Below are 15,144 nucleotides of genomic sequence, written 5' to 3' on the forward strand. Positions count from 1 at the left end.
TTTCAACTATCATCAAAAATGTTGTTTGTTGTTTACTTCTTACTCGATTCTTATCATTAAAATTTTAAACAGGGTATTGAAGCCAGAAAGCAAAATAAATAACATTTTTTGTAATTTAACTGAATAATTTACCCAAAAATTGGAACAAAAAACAGCAAACTCTTTTATAAAATTTTTAAAGATAAATACTAGGTAGAAATATTTGAAATTTGTTTTAAAATGATATTTTTTAATTTTGTACACTATTCCATAACATTAAATTTATAGAGTATACACAAACACGAATTTTAAAGTTTTTACTTTTACCGATATACTACTTACTAAACATATTAGATTTGTCATAAATATTAAAATCAAATATTTCTTTCTTAATTCTTTCAAAAAGAATTATGAAATATTGCTTATTGAGAAATGTAAAGTACTACATTTTTGAGCAAAAGTAATAAATGTATGAGTTATTCCAACATGTTTAGTTGAATGTATGAGTTTTTTTAAAAGCAAATAAGAAGGAACGTTTACAAACACTCATTGTGGTTTAGTATAAATTGTTAGCTTTATCAAAGTGTACACTTTCCAATGTTCTTGACAGCTCATTAGTTAATTCATCATCTTTGTTTTTTAACTTTTGGAGAGCATTTGCATAGCTAAATGATGGCTTAGGTTTAGGTACAGTGCCTATATAAGGGACGGTCTTACCTGAAGATGCAGATCTATTTAATGGGCTTTCAGAACCTTTTTCATAAGATTTATCAACAGATTTCCATGCTGATGTTGACACAGAAGCTTTGGATGATACAGAAGTACTTGGTGAAGTTGGTGGATTTGAAGATCTCCATGCTGATGTTTTTGCAGGAGTTTTGAATGATTCTGCAATTACTTTTTGATTTGATTTGTCAACAGATTTCCAAGCTGATGTTGATGGCGGAGATTTGGATGACGCAGCAGTATCTGAAGTTGGTGCATCAGAAGTTTTCCACGCTGATGTTTGATCAGAAGTTTTGGAGGATTCTGCAGTTACTTTTTGATTAAATGTGTCAACAGATTTCCACGCTGATGTTCGCACAGGTTCTTTGGGTAATACAGAAGCTTTTGGAGGAGTTGGGGTATTACAAGATTTCCATGATGATGATGATGGTGGTGATTGAAGAGTTGGTGGTGATTGTACCGATTCAGTTTTTTGCCTAATTTTATTAGGCTTACGCAGTGGTACATACTCTTCATCATCTGCTTCAGAAAGTACTGATTGAAAACTTGCAGATTTGTTCGCATGATTATTCAGGGGCTGAAAAAAATTATTTTATTTAATTTTCAAGCTCATTGTTATTTTAGCATTATATTAGCTCTTTCTAGATTTTACCTTCCAAGTGTTTCCTCTATTTTCAATATTTTGATGTCTACCTCTTTCATTTCTTCTAAAATTTTTTCGCTCAGCAGGAGCTAATCCAGTAGGCTGAATAAACACTGGACGATCAGCAATATTTTTTAAAGGTTGATAAGAAGCAACATCACCTTCAGCATCCCAATCTTCTTCGCTATGATATTGCACCAAAGGTCTTGTAGGAACTGGAAGTAAGTTGAGTTCAAAATCCTGATCTGTGCTTTGAAAATGCAATACAGACTCCCGCGATTCGCATGCCGTTAGGTGGTACTAAAATAAAATTGAAATTAATCAAACTCATTGTGCAAAGTATGACAAGAAACTGTATTGTATTGCAACTCACTTCGAATTCAAGTACATTAATTATGTGATTAGCGTCGTATGGACACTGTTTCTTGTCACCACTGTTGTGTTGGGTGCGGCACTTGGTTAAATGAAATTGAAAGCGCGATTTTAGAGCACGATGTGCTACATTATAAGGACAAGTAACCCACGTGTCGTCATTCATTTTCTGAAAATTTAAATAATATATATATTTTTAAAAATCGAATCGATCTAATTCTTAATATATTATTCTTTTAAAATAATAATGAAAATAACAAATGGCGAATTGCGTGTGAAGAGCGCGATTAGACAATCATAAACAAAAGTGACCTTGCTCACTTGGGCATAGCCACGTACGCCTATTTTGCAAATTATGAATATTTCATGTTACGACCGTTGTTCACAAAACTTACCTAAAGTGATTTGACTGACTTAAAAATGTAAGTGAGATAAAATTATCACCTCGTTTTAACAACTTTGATACTCAGAAAATGACGTTTCAGATGAGCAGTTTCGGGAATCTTAGTCAATTTTATGAACGGCGATCACCTATCGAATTTGATAAACTCAAACTACGCATTCGAAATTTCGAACGCGGGCTCAAGTTCGCAAAAAATAGTAGTCTTTACCTTTCACAGTTGACTGAAGTTGGACTTCAATAGGATCGATTAGAAAATGTTGAGTCTAAACGTTTCACGACTCTTTCTTCCTTTGATCAAAAAGGTACCGTGGAGATAACGACTTCTTCGTCTGCTAATACATTAGCTGTGCCAACCAGTGGCAACTGACTCTCAACAAGACTTGCTACGTACTGTGAGTGCCGAATGTCCAAGAGTACGAGCCTGCAGGCGTCAAGCCATTGTCTTGCCGGCAATCCCGCGCATTTTGTAATACGAGCAAAAATCTCCATGGAAGTGGGAGAGACGGTTAGGCGCATTACTGGTCGAATTTCGTTTCTAGTGTATAGCGATTCGATGATTGGCAGAATCGCGAGTTGATAATCGTTAAATTTATTGTTTTACGTACTGGTTATCAGTAGAATGGTTGTAAATATTTAGGAAACAATTCTTAATAATAAGTATAGTACAAAATTCGTCGGTACGACCGTTAATTTAGCATGAAAATTTTGTCGATTTGATGCTGCGCGGGCTAGAGAACAAGATGGCCGCTTGGCGCCAAGGCACACAAAAGCCAGTAAGTAGATTACGTTTATTCAATATATCATACAAAATAGCCATTATTATTTTCAATTATCATTACCCAATGATAAAAATAATCATGCGTTAACGACATTGGATTTGATATGCGTTCGATGAAATTTTACGATCCGCAACGAATTGCATTGCAACCGTCATTATAGACTTTTTCCATCGAAGGATCAAACTCGGTGTATTTTTACATCCTCGTTAAATTGATAGAAATTTCGCAAAAGATAAAGTTTGTTGTGTTTATAAGTCTTATATCTCGCAATTCTCGAATATCAGTGGATAGATTCTTCTGTGGATACTGTGCATCAAAAAAACGTTGGGTTAAATTTCGTATTCGACTGTCCGATATGTTCAAACGCGAATTGCAGAATTACGGTTGCATGAGCTGCATTACTTTCTAAATCTGTGCAATTCATATCCTTATTACTTAACGAACGTCGGTTAAAGCGATTTTTCGTATAAAATAAAATAATGCAAGGGGTTTAACTGCGCGTTACATCACTTTTTGCCGCATAGCATTTAAGTGAACATCTTGGCGCTAAGTGGAATTTACGGCGATGCAGCCGGTCAATTGCACCAAGTCTGAAGGTAATTGTATTTTGCAGTAACTCAAAAATTTACTGTTATTATTTTGGAAAATGTATTTCATGTAAATTTTGATTTTTATTTTGCACCTGTAAAGTTATAATACATGTCAATATTTATTCCAAGCCTGTTGAGTAAATTGAAGTAAATACTCTTAGTTTGTATGAGTGAATTTTGATTTCAACCAGATTTTGTGATCTTAATTTTACATGAAATTTGTTTTGGTATGCAAACAAGGTAATTTATTAAAACTCTGTTGAACATAATTATATGAGTGTTCCCAATTCGTCTTAAAAAAAGTTAATTGTTCCAAGATTCAACAGATTTAACTCTGCAGGCTATTACGATTCTATCACTTATGAATTAATTGAAAGCACTTTTTCATCGAAGAACTCAAAACTTACATTTGTACACTGTACTAAATGAATTCAGACCCATTTGTCCATAGTAGTAACAAAAATAGTTGAACTAATTGATATATAAAACCAAGTTTAATTTAAATTACAGGGTTTAAATGCCATGAAAATTTATTTTTACCAAATGTAAGAATAGGCAAATTTTTCTATGGCATTTTGAAATCATTTTTATAATAATGTTGAATAAAGTACCTGACTGTTTTGTTTACTTTTGCCTGTCATCAAATTTAATCAGAAGAGTCTTCAATAGATCTATATAATTGTATCATCCTATAGTCAATCTAACCCAAAATCGTATTAATTTTGATTTATTTATTGAATCATTATTTAATTTGTGCTTTCATAGGTTGAAAATAACAATATCTACATTGTGAATGTGTTTTGAGTTATGAGAAACAAATAAGTCTTTGTTGAAACAAAAAATTTATTTTGTATCTGTTGTAAAATTTAGAGCATTACAGCATTTCAATTCAAAGAGAAACGGACATGAGAAATATGCTTAAATTTATCAACGCTACTCGGTACACTGTAACGAGTGCATTCTTATTTGCCATAGCTTCTAGTGCATTTTTACTTTTATCATATCATATTTTTTAAGATCTCATACTCTATGCATACATTAAGAGCTGTTTTTCTTGTGTCAAACAACATTTTTAACTGGAGGTCTTGGCCATGGATAGATACTAAAGAGTACTGTTCATTGTATTTGACAAATATATGTCCTTGATTTTTTACAATCATTCATACAGAGAGCAAAAGCTTGCTTTTTTTTTAATTTCTTTATCTATAATGTAATCATGATTAGAGTCATAAAATAATCCTATATTTTTGAAAAATCTGATGTATTTAATCATTTTTTATTTTTATTATGAAGTAACGAAGAACCTGCCCAAACTTTAACAAACTCATTATTAATCATGATGATCCTTCTTTTTTCTTCTAATTTATATTCTCAAATAATTTTATTCAATTTTTAACGTTACCAGAAGACATTAGAAATTTGTAACAAATTATAACTGTTATTTCTTATAACAAAGAAACAAAAAACTTTTTTACTTAATATTTCATGTACTGATGTATGATTCAAAATACTCTACATTGCGGAATCAAAAAGACTTCAAAACTTTTTTTTTTAATTCAAATGCTAAATTAGCATTTTCATAATTGACAAACAAATGAATCAGTCAATTCATTCAACAACTTCATTATGTTTTTATTCTGAGATCATTTTTAGTGTATGCTTTTCAAACTGGCCTATTACATTAGATATTTACACCTGTTAATTTTAACAATTATATAATTTTTTCCATTTATCCACACATTTTGATGATTAAAATAAAAAAAAAGAGATAATTTAAAAATAAAACTCGAATGCATTTGGTTCTCGCAAATTTTCGATTATCATTTGCGGAACTAGGCCTTAAATACGTGTGCACAAAAAATGATAGAAAAAGCTTATAAAAATAATTCGCGTAAACGAGTTACAGCCATAATATCTATAAATATAAAATGAACCAAATGCTTTAGATGTGTCTTTGCTTTCGTATATTGACCAAATCAAATTGATTGGGAATCATGATGTCAACTTTGATTACAGCCGATCATATAAAAAAACACATTTCACATTTTCAATTGCAAAGTTTCTATACATTATCAATCATACTCTATTCACATATGATAGCAGTCTTTCGATTACTATTCAACACTAAAGATATAAGATTTGAAAAACACCGTTACTCACACGTATGAACATTTTCGATATAAGAAAGTGGAGTTGACTACGTCAAGTACGTTGTCAACCGATTTTATGAATGTACATAGTCAGTCGTCAAAGATATATTGTATATAAGTCGTTATGGTGCTGTTTAAGTGCCTGAGCTCTGACTCAAAACGTTACAACAATACCTCCTCTAACTCGTCAGACTCATATTTTTGACATTTAATGACCCTATATAGGCACGAACATGGCTTTATAGTCTGCAGTATGTATGTCTGTTGTTTTGTTTCAGAGCTCGTGCAGCCACCGTATCGCAATTCGACAACTTTTTGATTTACATTCTAAAAGCTCTCTTACTTGTAAAATGTCGATAATTGTTACACTCAGTTTTCATGCGTATAAAATACATTTCTCGAAAAAGTATTTTTTACAACTCACAACTTGGCTCGATCGGCTCAATGGAGCAAGAAAGGTGGTTCCATTATCGAAAAGATCGCGGCATACATAAGAACTACAGTGAGCGCAAATCAAGTGCTGACCTGCACTCGGCAAAGACTAAAAAGTTTTCCTCTCGCGTTTCGTTGAAGCTATAAAACGTTTTAATTACGAGGCGAAGCATACCACTTAAAAGAAGCAAATTGATATTCTCAAAAGCAAATGGCCATCGCGACGCTTCGCTCGCTTGATGACTCGGCTCAGATTTCTCACGACGAAGGAAAATATTCTCGCGTCAGTGCGTTCATATATGCTGTGCGCCATCGTGTTTTTGTTTTTTCCGAAAAGTATTTTGAAAATAGTCCCTTGTATACTCCGTCTGAGCGCAAATGTAGTATATAACACGGCTAGCAAAGTTTTAGACGCGCTCGCGACAAAGCTCACGCTCGGAAAATATACAAAGCAATTAATTTCTCCTCGCATTATTTGTATCAAGTTGACGATTGAGTGTGTTTGCGACGCACTCGCGGGGGAGACGTCGGTCGAGAAAGGAGGAAAGAAATTATACATTCGCGCGTACGAGGCTCGAGCTCTCTTTCATACGCGCTTGGCTGTAATACCCCACGCGATACGACTGCATGAAATATCGCCGTCTTTTCTCGACTGTTGTATAAACGCAGTTTCAAAGTCTTAACAACAATATTTTCGCATAGCATGAGAAATTCGATGAAATATTTACATTGAACCAAGCTGTTTTACTATTATTTTATATCTTCGACGGTTTTCCGGATTTTCCAACGCTCTTAATAAAAACTAGCTTCGTTTACAACATTTTCAATTGAGTTGTTTTACATGTAACTTTACATTTGCAATTGGAAACATAGATTTTTTACCTAATCAATCATACCTTGTAACAATCGCACCTTAAAAATGACACTATGTAATAGTGGTCCGCAAATTTACACTGTAGAAATGATTGACATTCGACGCATCCGCGTGTATTTCCAACTGCAGCAGAAAATAATACTGTATTATATTCGATTATCTCGTGTCGCAGCCAGTGAAATATCGATCGCTCGACAAGTTGAATGTCGTGGCAAAAGTTCATCCCTAAATTCGGATGATCATTCATCTTACGCGCACCTTTATTTATATTTATAATATTTTTTTATATATAAATTCACTTTACACAAATATTTTCTTGGTTGAACGACGGCTTTCATTATATTTTAAAGGAACCGTCGTTTACGCTATATATAGTCAATAAAATCAGCGGCACTAATAAGCTTGCACGGACATTTAAAAACATTACATGTATATAATTTATAGTATGCAATTTTTCTTGGAATTGGAGTATTTTCTTTTAGCTTGTGCATTAATACTTTTATCGTGCTCGTTATTTTTTCATCATTTGAGAAAATGATGTTTTGAATGTAAGTGATAAATTCTATTTTGTTACTTCCATTTCAACGATTAAAAGTTTTAGAACTGAGTTGATTGATTTTTTGTACGAAAAAAATTCATTTTGATAAGATTCGCTACTCGATATTTAATATTTCCAGTTAACTATACGAACGAACTATGGAATGTTTCAAAATTGAATTGAAAAATTTTTATTGAAAAAAAGTAATAACAATAATAATAATAATGATAAAAATTTAAATCTTTTAGATTGTGTATCGACGTCAATTGGCGTAACAGATAAAATTTATAAGTCTTCACGGATTTCGAATTCGATCGGTCAAAATTTCGACACACGCGTTGTGTTGTTTCTAGAGCCATTTTTCGCGATTCCGTCGCTAGTGTGCGTGTGTTTGTGCGTATAAGTGTGCATCATGGTCTTCTTCTCTTCTCATATTTCCTTTCCGTGTTGCACGTCGGGGTCGACGGAGGCCTCTACGTCGCGTCGCCGAGACTTCCGTCGCTTGGCCCCATTCTCGCTACTGCCGATTCTTCTTGCCGCTGCGAAAATATATCCAGTGCACTCTTGGGTGCGTGTTGTATCCATGCATGCAGACACTTTGCGCCGAACGGAGTCGTCGTCGTCGTCGTCGTCGTCGTCGTCACAAGACTACGATGATGCTAGTGTAGCCGCACCGATGCCAAGAGTTTATTTTCGACCAACATCAGTAGCCGTGCAGAACGAATGCAAACTTCTCTTTTGCCTTTTCTTTTCATCTTTTTTTCCTCTTTTCTTTTTTTGCCATCTTTCTTTCATCTTCGTATATGCGAGAACGTGCGCCGTGTGTGACTGAACTGAAAAAATGAAAGTGTTTCAAATTAATGAAAATTCTCTTGAAATTATGATTATCAGAACATTAATTGCAAAAATGTTGTTCGAATGGATCACGTGGTTTGTCGAATCGAACAAATTTCCTCGTTTCTACAGTTTAAATAGATTTTTGCGTGGGCTGTATGCTTTTTGGAAGTGATAAAATGTGTAACTCGTAAATAAAGTGCTTGTTCCGACCCATTTAAATGTTGAAAAATGTTTCTCTTTGACAAATGCGACTAGATAAAAGCTTGCTTTTTCTTAATTTCCAAGCAGCCCGCTAAAATTCTATGTTCGCTTATTCTTTTGCTTTTTTGAAGGTTGAAAATTATTTTCACAAATTATTCTTTACAACCGAGAATATGCTATGGCCTAGCATTAAAAAAATTCATTTCTAACATACGCATGCATATGCACAGTAGTTCTCTTTCAAATCGTTTCTCCGTGAGCTTTTATATATCAGCGCGTACTGGCACACAGCAACTGCAGCGCAGCAACAGCGTTTCTATAGGAATACAACATTTTCGCCCGTGTACATTTTTCCCGCGCGCATTTTTACCCAGGTGGCACTTCAAAATTACCAACAACTTTCATCATTAATGCCTTGCTTACACCCCCAGTACAACCACAGAAAAAAAAGAGAGAGAAAGAGAAACGCGAGCGAGCTGTTACGTAAGCCAAAAAGCCCAGCCGTGTCTGTATTTCATCAAAACGAACGGGCGAAAAAGTTACTGTGCTCATTGCTGTTTTGTAGCATAACTCGTGTATATAGCACACGCAAGCGTTGGACTATTTCACAGTGAGCATGAGAGGCGCCGAGAAAGATAGAGAGAGGGAGAGAAAGAGAGAAAGCAACAAGGAAGAGCTCGACGAAAAAAAACTCAAAGGAATGACCAGTGGCTATGTTACATAGAAGCCAATTGTTATCTCTTCTGAATATCTTATATTTACCCTACTTCGCTAGAAATATTTTGAGTGCTGCACAGTAAACATTTTACGTTTTTCTCATCTTTCTAATTGGCCCAAAAACTCATCACTCACTCGTTAGCCAATGGTCATGACGATGAGACATTATTAAGATAAGGACTTGCTGGACCCTTGTCTATTAGGAATATTTTAATTATTATTTTCCCGAGCCATTCTTTCAATATTCATGATGAATCTGAACATTGAAGCTCGTACCACGAACATTTACGTTGTAAAAAAACACCTAAATGCTCGATGCGAGCTTTGTAATTGCCCAGTGGATATATTTAGGTTACGCCGGAACACTCATGTATACGAATGCGAAAATTTAAGTTAATATACCCGTTAAATTCCCACAGCGGTAAAAATACAGATTGCCGGCAGTGGCGCCGGTATAGGTGCTGGCTCGCGTGTAATGTTAATCTTTTGATGCATTAGGGCTGCATTGTTGTACAAGAGAGAGAGAGAGAGAGAGAAAGAGAGAAAGAGAGAAAGAGAGAAAGAGAGAGAGAGAGAGAGAGAGAGAGAGAGAGAGAGAGAGAGAGAGAGAGAGAGAGAGAGAGAAGGAGAGAGAGAAAGGGAGAAAGCCGCGTCAGTACCCGCATGGTTTTTATTCGTTATTCATACATACGTACCTCGTGAACTGTTACACAGTATTTAAGTTCGCTTGCTTGCTGGCAATCTCAATTTCATTATGCCATGACTGACATTTTTATTTTAAGTACAAACATGTATTTTCGAACTTAGAAAAGTTAATTTTTTAACGCAAGAACGATTTGAATTGAAGATAGATTATTCAATTACATTAATTTGAACTTGAAATTCCACCACTAAAACAACTTCAAAAGATACATTATGTCGCTTGATATTTCCATTTTTTGTTATTGAAAAATATGTGCTGTAGTCTTTTATTAGCGCAACTTTTTATAGATTCATGGCTTCGTGTAAATCGTTAAATGACGACAAGTATTATAACTTATAAAATACCTTGTAACAAGCTTGACTTGAAGAAGTTACATCGGTTATGGAACATTCGTTATAAAAAAAAATCAATTATGCTGATGTGTAAATTTTCGGTGTTTTTTTCTCTTGTTTGTACGGCCTACACGCGTAAGTTACCTAGTCTAGCGATAGTGAGTATGTTAAATTAGAAAAAAATTATATTTTTTAATTATTCTTGAAGATAAAAGGAGAATTCATAATGGCACAGCAGCTGAAAAAGGAGCATATCCCTATCAAGTTTGTTTGAGAAATTCAGATTCCAAAATTCCATTTTGTGGAGGTTCAATTATTAATGAATTTTACGTACTAACTGCTGGGCATTGTGTAGAGTAAATTACTTTAGTCCAATCACACAATTTGATAAAAATATTGAGTAGCTATTTTATAGTTGTATTTTTATTATAGAGATATAGTTATAGTTAACTTACCACCTCGCATCGTCGAAGTAGTGGTTGGAGCTACTAATTTTAATGACTCGACGGCACGATATTACCCAGCTCAGAAATTCATACTTCACGAAAATTATGAAGTAATATGAAGAAATAATTTTTATTTTGTAAAAAAAATTTTCATCATTTATAATTTTAGCATTTTTTTTCTCCTCACATTTACGCTGTAAACGACATCGCTCTGATTCAAATTGATGGACCGATTGAATTCACCCCCTTTATTTCACCTATTAAATTACCCAGTCCTGGTTATCGAGTTGAAGGAAAGACACAAGTGATTATTACAGGCTGGGGAAGATTTTCAGACCATGACATGAATATTCCAGCTACATTACAAGCTGTTAATTTAACTGTAGTAGATTTAAAAACCTGTAAGGCAAAATGGTCGGACAGAGCTATCAATATCGATGATCGTATGATTTGTGTAGCTGGCTCCGTTCAAGAGTACGGGCAAACTCAACACGATGCAGGGTGTTGCCTCGTTAGTTGAATTTGCAACATCTAAATCTGTGGATCAAAAAAGGCGAGAAGTTAATTTTCAAAACTAATTTAAATTTATGTTTCACAGGGTGATTCTGGTGGTCCCGCTGTAGAAGGTCACGTATTAATTGGGGTTATAAGTTCAGCCAATTCTTGCATCGATTCTTACCGCTATCCACATATACTAATGAATGTTTCCCACTATCTCCCGTGGATACAAGGAAGGTTAACAAAAAAAAAATCAGTTTGGCAGCAAACCAGAAATTTCTTCAAAGACCTACTTTTCCACGACTGAAAAAGTTCCATGTATAAATCGAATTAAAAATGAATAATTTTAGTAAAACAAATGTTGAGTCGTATTAAATACCCAACGAACAAAATTAATCACAGTAGATGAGCTAGCCTTAAAAGGGGATGTATTTCTCTTTAACTTGTAGCTTATTTTTTAGTTTGAATGTAATTTTGAAGAACATTTTTCCTACAAATTATCTCTAATGGATTTCTCATAAGAGTCGATTAAAATGGTTATCTTTTCTAGCTAAGAAAATTTTGGAATTATACGTTTTTTTCTTATTTTCAATTTTTTTGGTATTAAGAATTTTTTAGGCATTTAATCATAATGCAGTATACATTGAATCTGTAATTTGATGTAAATATTCATCAGACATTTTTATTACTGTCAAGAATTGGTGATATTTTCTCGAATTATGATCGATGACAACAAAATTTACGCACCTTAATTTTTCCAAATATTTAATATTATCTGAATCTCCGGCGACACTGCTATATCAAGTTACATATATTATTAGTTCTTAATATATTTATCTAGATTTGTAACCATTTCTGATTCTTCCTGACATCTTCAGAGTTAGGTACTTTTATTTGCCCCATCAAATTTTGTAAGTTTATTCTATTGGGTTAGACTAATCGTGGGAATATTTTTATGCAATATTGTCATTTTCGTTTACAAAACTCCAAATAATTCTAGATATTTCTAAGAAATCAATTTTTTTAGTGCATAAAACTCCAAATAACCCTCAAACTCGCACCCCAATTTTTTTTTTGTTGATAAAAATGTTGTATCGTGTCATGTCGGATCACAGTGCTTATAAACTGCCCACGGTTAAACGATAACCACTCTGATTTGTATAAATTCTAGATAAATTATTCAATTATACTCATTTGAATTACATTCTACCAAAAAATTTCATTAGTTCAATCGCTTATCTAATATTTCACTTCTGACTCATCGCAATGTTTGTTCTGACGTCGTTTACTACTCGAATGTTTTGTGGATTTATGACATCGTGTGAATCGCTAAACGATATGAATCATTATGAATCGTGAAATACTTCTTAAGAAGCTTGACTTGAAAAAATTGGATAGCACGCGGAATATTCGTTGTGTCGAATAGTATAAGTTATGCTGACATTCAGATTTTCAGTTTTTTTCACTCTTGTTTGTTCTGCCTACTCGCGTAAGTTACCTAGACTAGCGATAATGAGTATGTTAAATTAAAAAAAATTATATTTTTTAATTATTTTTAAAGGTAAGGTGAGAATTCATAATGGCACGGCAGCCGCCAAAGGAGAGTATCCCTATCATGTTGAATTGAGAGGTTCTATTAACAAAAACCCAATATGTGGAGGTTCCATAATAAATCATTTTTACGTACTCACGGCTGGACATTGTGTAGAGTAAATTACCTGAGTCTAATCATAAAGTTTGTTAAAAATTATAAGTAGCTGTTTTATAGTGGTATTATTATTATAGAAATATAATATTGTTTCCACCAAACCTATTTGAAGTGATGGTTGGAGCATCTCGACGTAATGACTTGACTGTGCATTTTTATCCGGTTGCGAAGTTTATTATACACAACAATTTTATAGTAATTCGGAGTCTTTTTTGTTCATCAAGTTTTTTCAATTTGTTTTTTAAAGTTTACTTTTCTAGCACTACGTAGTACCTTTTGAGTACTGCATAAATGACGTTGCTTTAATTCATGTCGATGGGCCAATCAAATTCACTCCTTTCATTTCACCTGTTCAACTACCAACTCTAGGTTACTACGTAAAAAAAAAGAGCCAAGTTACCGCCACGGGTTGGGGTAGATTATCAGAAAATCGTACTCTTCCTTCATATTATTTACGCGCTGTTAATTTAACAGTAGTGGACAAAAAAATTTGCAAAGCAAGATGGACGGACATAGTTATTAATATCGATGATCGTATGGTTTGTGTAGCTGGATCCGTGAAAGAGTATGGACAAGCTCAAATTGATGCAGGGGTTTGCCACGTTCGTTGAAAAGTTTTTAAAACAAAAGCGAGAAGTAAACTTTCAAGACTAATTTAATTTTACGTTTTACAGGGTGATTCTGGTGGTCCCGTAGTCCAAAAAAATATATTAATTGGTATTATCAGCGCAGGCAATTCTTGTTCAGATTCGTTCCGCTATCCACATATCCTAATGAATGTTTCTCATTATGTCCCGTGGATAAAAAAGCACTCAAAAGTTTCGATTTGGCAGAGGACGAAAGACTTTTTCAACAACTTATTCTATTCTCGACTATAGAAAGTTTTGAATTCAATTAAAATCCTGTATCTTGAGTTAAATATAATTGTTCCGAAAGGTGCGATTACTCTATCGATGTATACATGTATTGCTTCAAGAGTTTCATAACCAATTGAACCTAAATATAATGGCAAAATTGCAAAAGCTTGTAGTGCTTACAGACATGCAGCTCTCTTTTCCATTCTCCAAAGACTCGACGAAAATAAAAAAAACAGGAATTTTTTCACTCATGCAGACCCACGTGCGAGCGCCATAAAGTAATGCCCTCTATTTTTCCTCAATATTGCGCGTACGTTAAGCGAGTGCCCGCAAGCCGCCGCACGCTCCATTTCCTCACTACGAGTGCACCATTGGCCACTGGGCGCGCGATAACGTAGTAAGCGTCCGACCTCTAATACATTTGGCCCGGCATTAATGGAATCGTATGCTTTGCAATCGTTCCTACATATGGCTGTGCAGGAGGTATGTAAGATCTTTGCACCGTTAACGAGATGGAAATTGCTACTTTATTCTCCTTGTACTTTCGAAAAAATCCTCCCATGTATTCTTGGCTCTTTCAAAGTCACGAGCAGTACAACTTGACTTCTCAATGGCTACTATTATTTCTTTCTTTCTGCCTTTTGCTGATTTTATTTCCATGCCCTGTATTCTGCACTCATCGTCCCCAATTGTCGGAGCAGAGCGAGTCTGAGCGCGCGAGTGTGTGCGTAAGTACGCAGAACACATGGAATATAATATGCGGTTTTGTGCAGTTCGTGCACGTGCAAAACAAGCTCCGACGCGCGGCACGTTTCAAGTTTCATATAAATACAGGGAGCTGCAGAAAACGAGCTTTTCGATTATTCACGACTGTTTAGAGGAAACGATAAGAGCTTACTGTGGGGCTTGTACAATTGTCATTCAATGTTTACGTTTACGTATTGACCTTCAAATTCGGCGTATAAGGTCACCTTTTAGTGTTAATGTTATAACAATTTTCGTAAGTTTTATACCCATATATTTGGAGTGTAAATGTGCAAAATCTAAAGAGGGAGAGTAACAAGTAGCAAGAATATTTAAGATGATAACGTATTTTGGTCATAGAGAAAAAAATGCATCAGCTTCCCATTCGCACACTCGATAACTCTCTTTTACTGCCATTGCACTTATTTCGTCTATGTACGCATGTTCACTGCTTATGGTTGTGTACATGTATATAAATGCACGCAGCAGAAGCAGCATCAGCTTCTTGGCAAAAAGTGGCGCCGTTCCGTCAAACTACATAACAGAGAACGTGTACCAGTGCGGCTTCCCGCCACGCGTACAGTTATTCTCGGTTATGAGAAAACCACTCGTCTT

The 15,144-nt window shown here is 34.5% G+C and overlaps 4 protein-coding genes across 4 annotated transcripts in view; 2 read left to right on the forward strand and 2 right to left on the reverse strand.

The window, feature by feature from the left end:
* Positions 1-232: 232 nt before the first annotated feature.
* On the reverse strand, positions 233-2,554 carry LOC106651964 (glutamine and serine-rich protein 1-like). Its single transcript, XM_014370679.2, has 4 exons — positions 2,332-2,554; positions 1,722-1,889; positions 1,358-1,648; positions 233-1,282 (listed from the first exon to the last, which is right to left on the reverse strand). The coding sequence occupies exons 2-4, from the start codon at positions 1,884-1,886 to the stop codon at positions 536-538; spliced, it is 1,203 nt and encodes a 400-aa protein (XP_014226165.1). The 5' UTR covers positions 1,887-1,889; positions 2,332-2,554; the 3' UTR covers positions 233-535.
* A 4,807-nt stretch (positions 2,555-7,361) lies between these two features.
* Positions 7,362-15,144, reverse strand: part of LOC106651818 (protein vein) — a 189,406-nt gene continuing 181,623 nt past the window's right edge. Inside the window, exon 8 of the mRNA XM_023460076.1 lies at positions 7,362-8,319. The gene's annotated coding sequence lies outside the window, so the exon portion shown is untranslated. The remainder of the gene's footprint in view (positions 8,320-15,144) is intronic.
* LOC106651820 (chymotrypsin-2-like) lies at positions 10,334-11,527 on the forward strand. The gene is made up of 5 exons (XM_023460087.1): positions 10,334-10,411; positions 10,485-10,632; positions 10,709-10,832; positions 10,892-11,233; positions 11,321-11,527. Exons 1-5 carry the CDS (start codon positions 10,357-10,359, stop codon positions 11,525-11,527), a joined length of 876 nt encoding a protein of 291 aa, XP_023315855.1. The 5' UTR covers positions 10,334-10,356.
* On the forward strand, positions 12,635-13,878 carry LOC111693912 (chymotrypsin-2-like). The gene is made up of 5 exons (XM_023460077.1): positions 12,635-12,709; positions 12,782-12,929; positions 13,006-13,123; positions 13,189-13,530; positions 13,603-13,878. Exons 1-5 carry the CDS (start codon positions 12,655-12,657, stop codon positions 13,804-13,806), a joined length of 867 nt encoding a protein of 288 aa, XP_023315845.1. The 5' UTR covers positions 12,635-12,654; the 3' UTR covers positions 13,807-13,878.

This window comes from Trichogramma pretiosum, unplaced genomic scaffold (assembly GCF_000599845.2).
Source record: "Trichogramma pretiosum strain Unisexual culture from Peru unplaced genomic scaffold, Tpre_2.0 scaffold42, whole genome shotgun sequence".
Lineage (NCBI taxonomy): Eukaryota > Metazoa > Arthropoda > Insecta > Hymenoptera > Trichogrammatidae > Trichogramma > Trichogramma pretiosum.

Coding starts and splice junctions, on each gene's coding strand:
- LOC106651964 (XM_014370679.2), bottom strand. CDS start 1,886: ATGAATGACGACACGTGGGTTACTTGTCCTTATAATGTAGCACATCGT. Junction 1,649..1,721: donor TTAATGTACTTGAATTCGAA/GTGAGTTGCAAT, acceptor ATTTTATTTTAG/TACCACCTAACGGCATGCGA. Junction 1,283..1,357: donor ATAGAGGAAACACTTGGAAG/GTAAAATCTAGA, acceptor AATTTTTTTCAG/CCCCTGAATAATCATGCGAA.
- LOC106651820 (XM_023460087.1), top strand. CDS start 10,357: ATGCTGATGTGTAAATTTTCGGTGTTTTTTTCTCTTGTTTGTACGGCC. Junction 10,412..10,484: donor TGTTTGTACGGCCTACACGC/GTAAGTTACCTA, acceptor TTATTCTTGAAG/ATAAAAGGAGAATTCATAAT. Junction 10,633..10,708: donor ACTGCTGGGCATTGTGTAGA/GTAAATTACTTT, acceptor TTTTTATTATAG/AGATATAGTTATAGTTAACT.
- LOC111693912 (XM_023460077.1), top strand. CDS start 12,655: ATGCTGACATTCAGATTTTCAGTTTTTTTCACTCTTGTTTGTTCTGCC. Junction 12,710..12,781: donor TGTTTGTTCTGCCTACTCGC/GTAAGTTACCTA, acceptor TTATTTTTAAAG/GTAAGGTGAGAATTCATAAT. Junction 12,930..13,005: donor ACGGCTGGACATTGTGTAGA/GTAAATTACCTG, acceptor TTATTATTATAG/AAATATAATATTGTTTCCAC.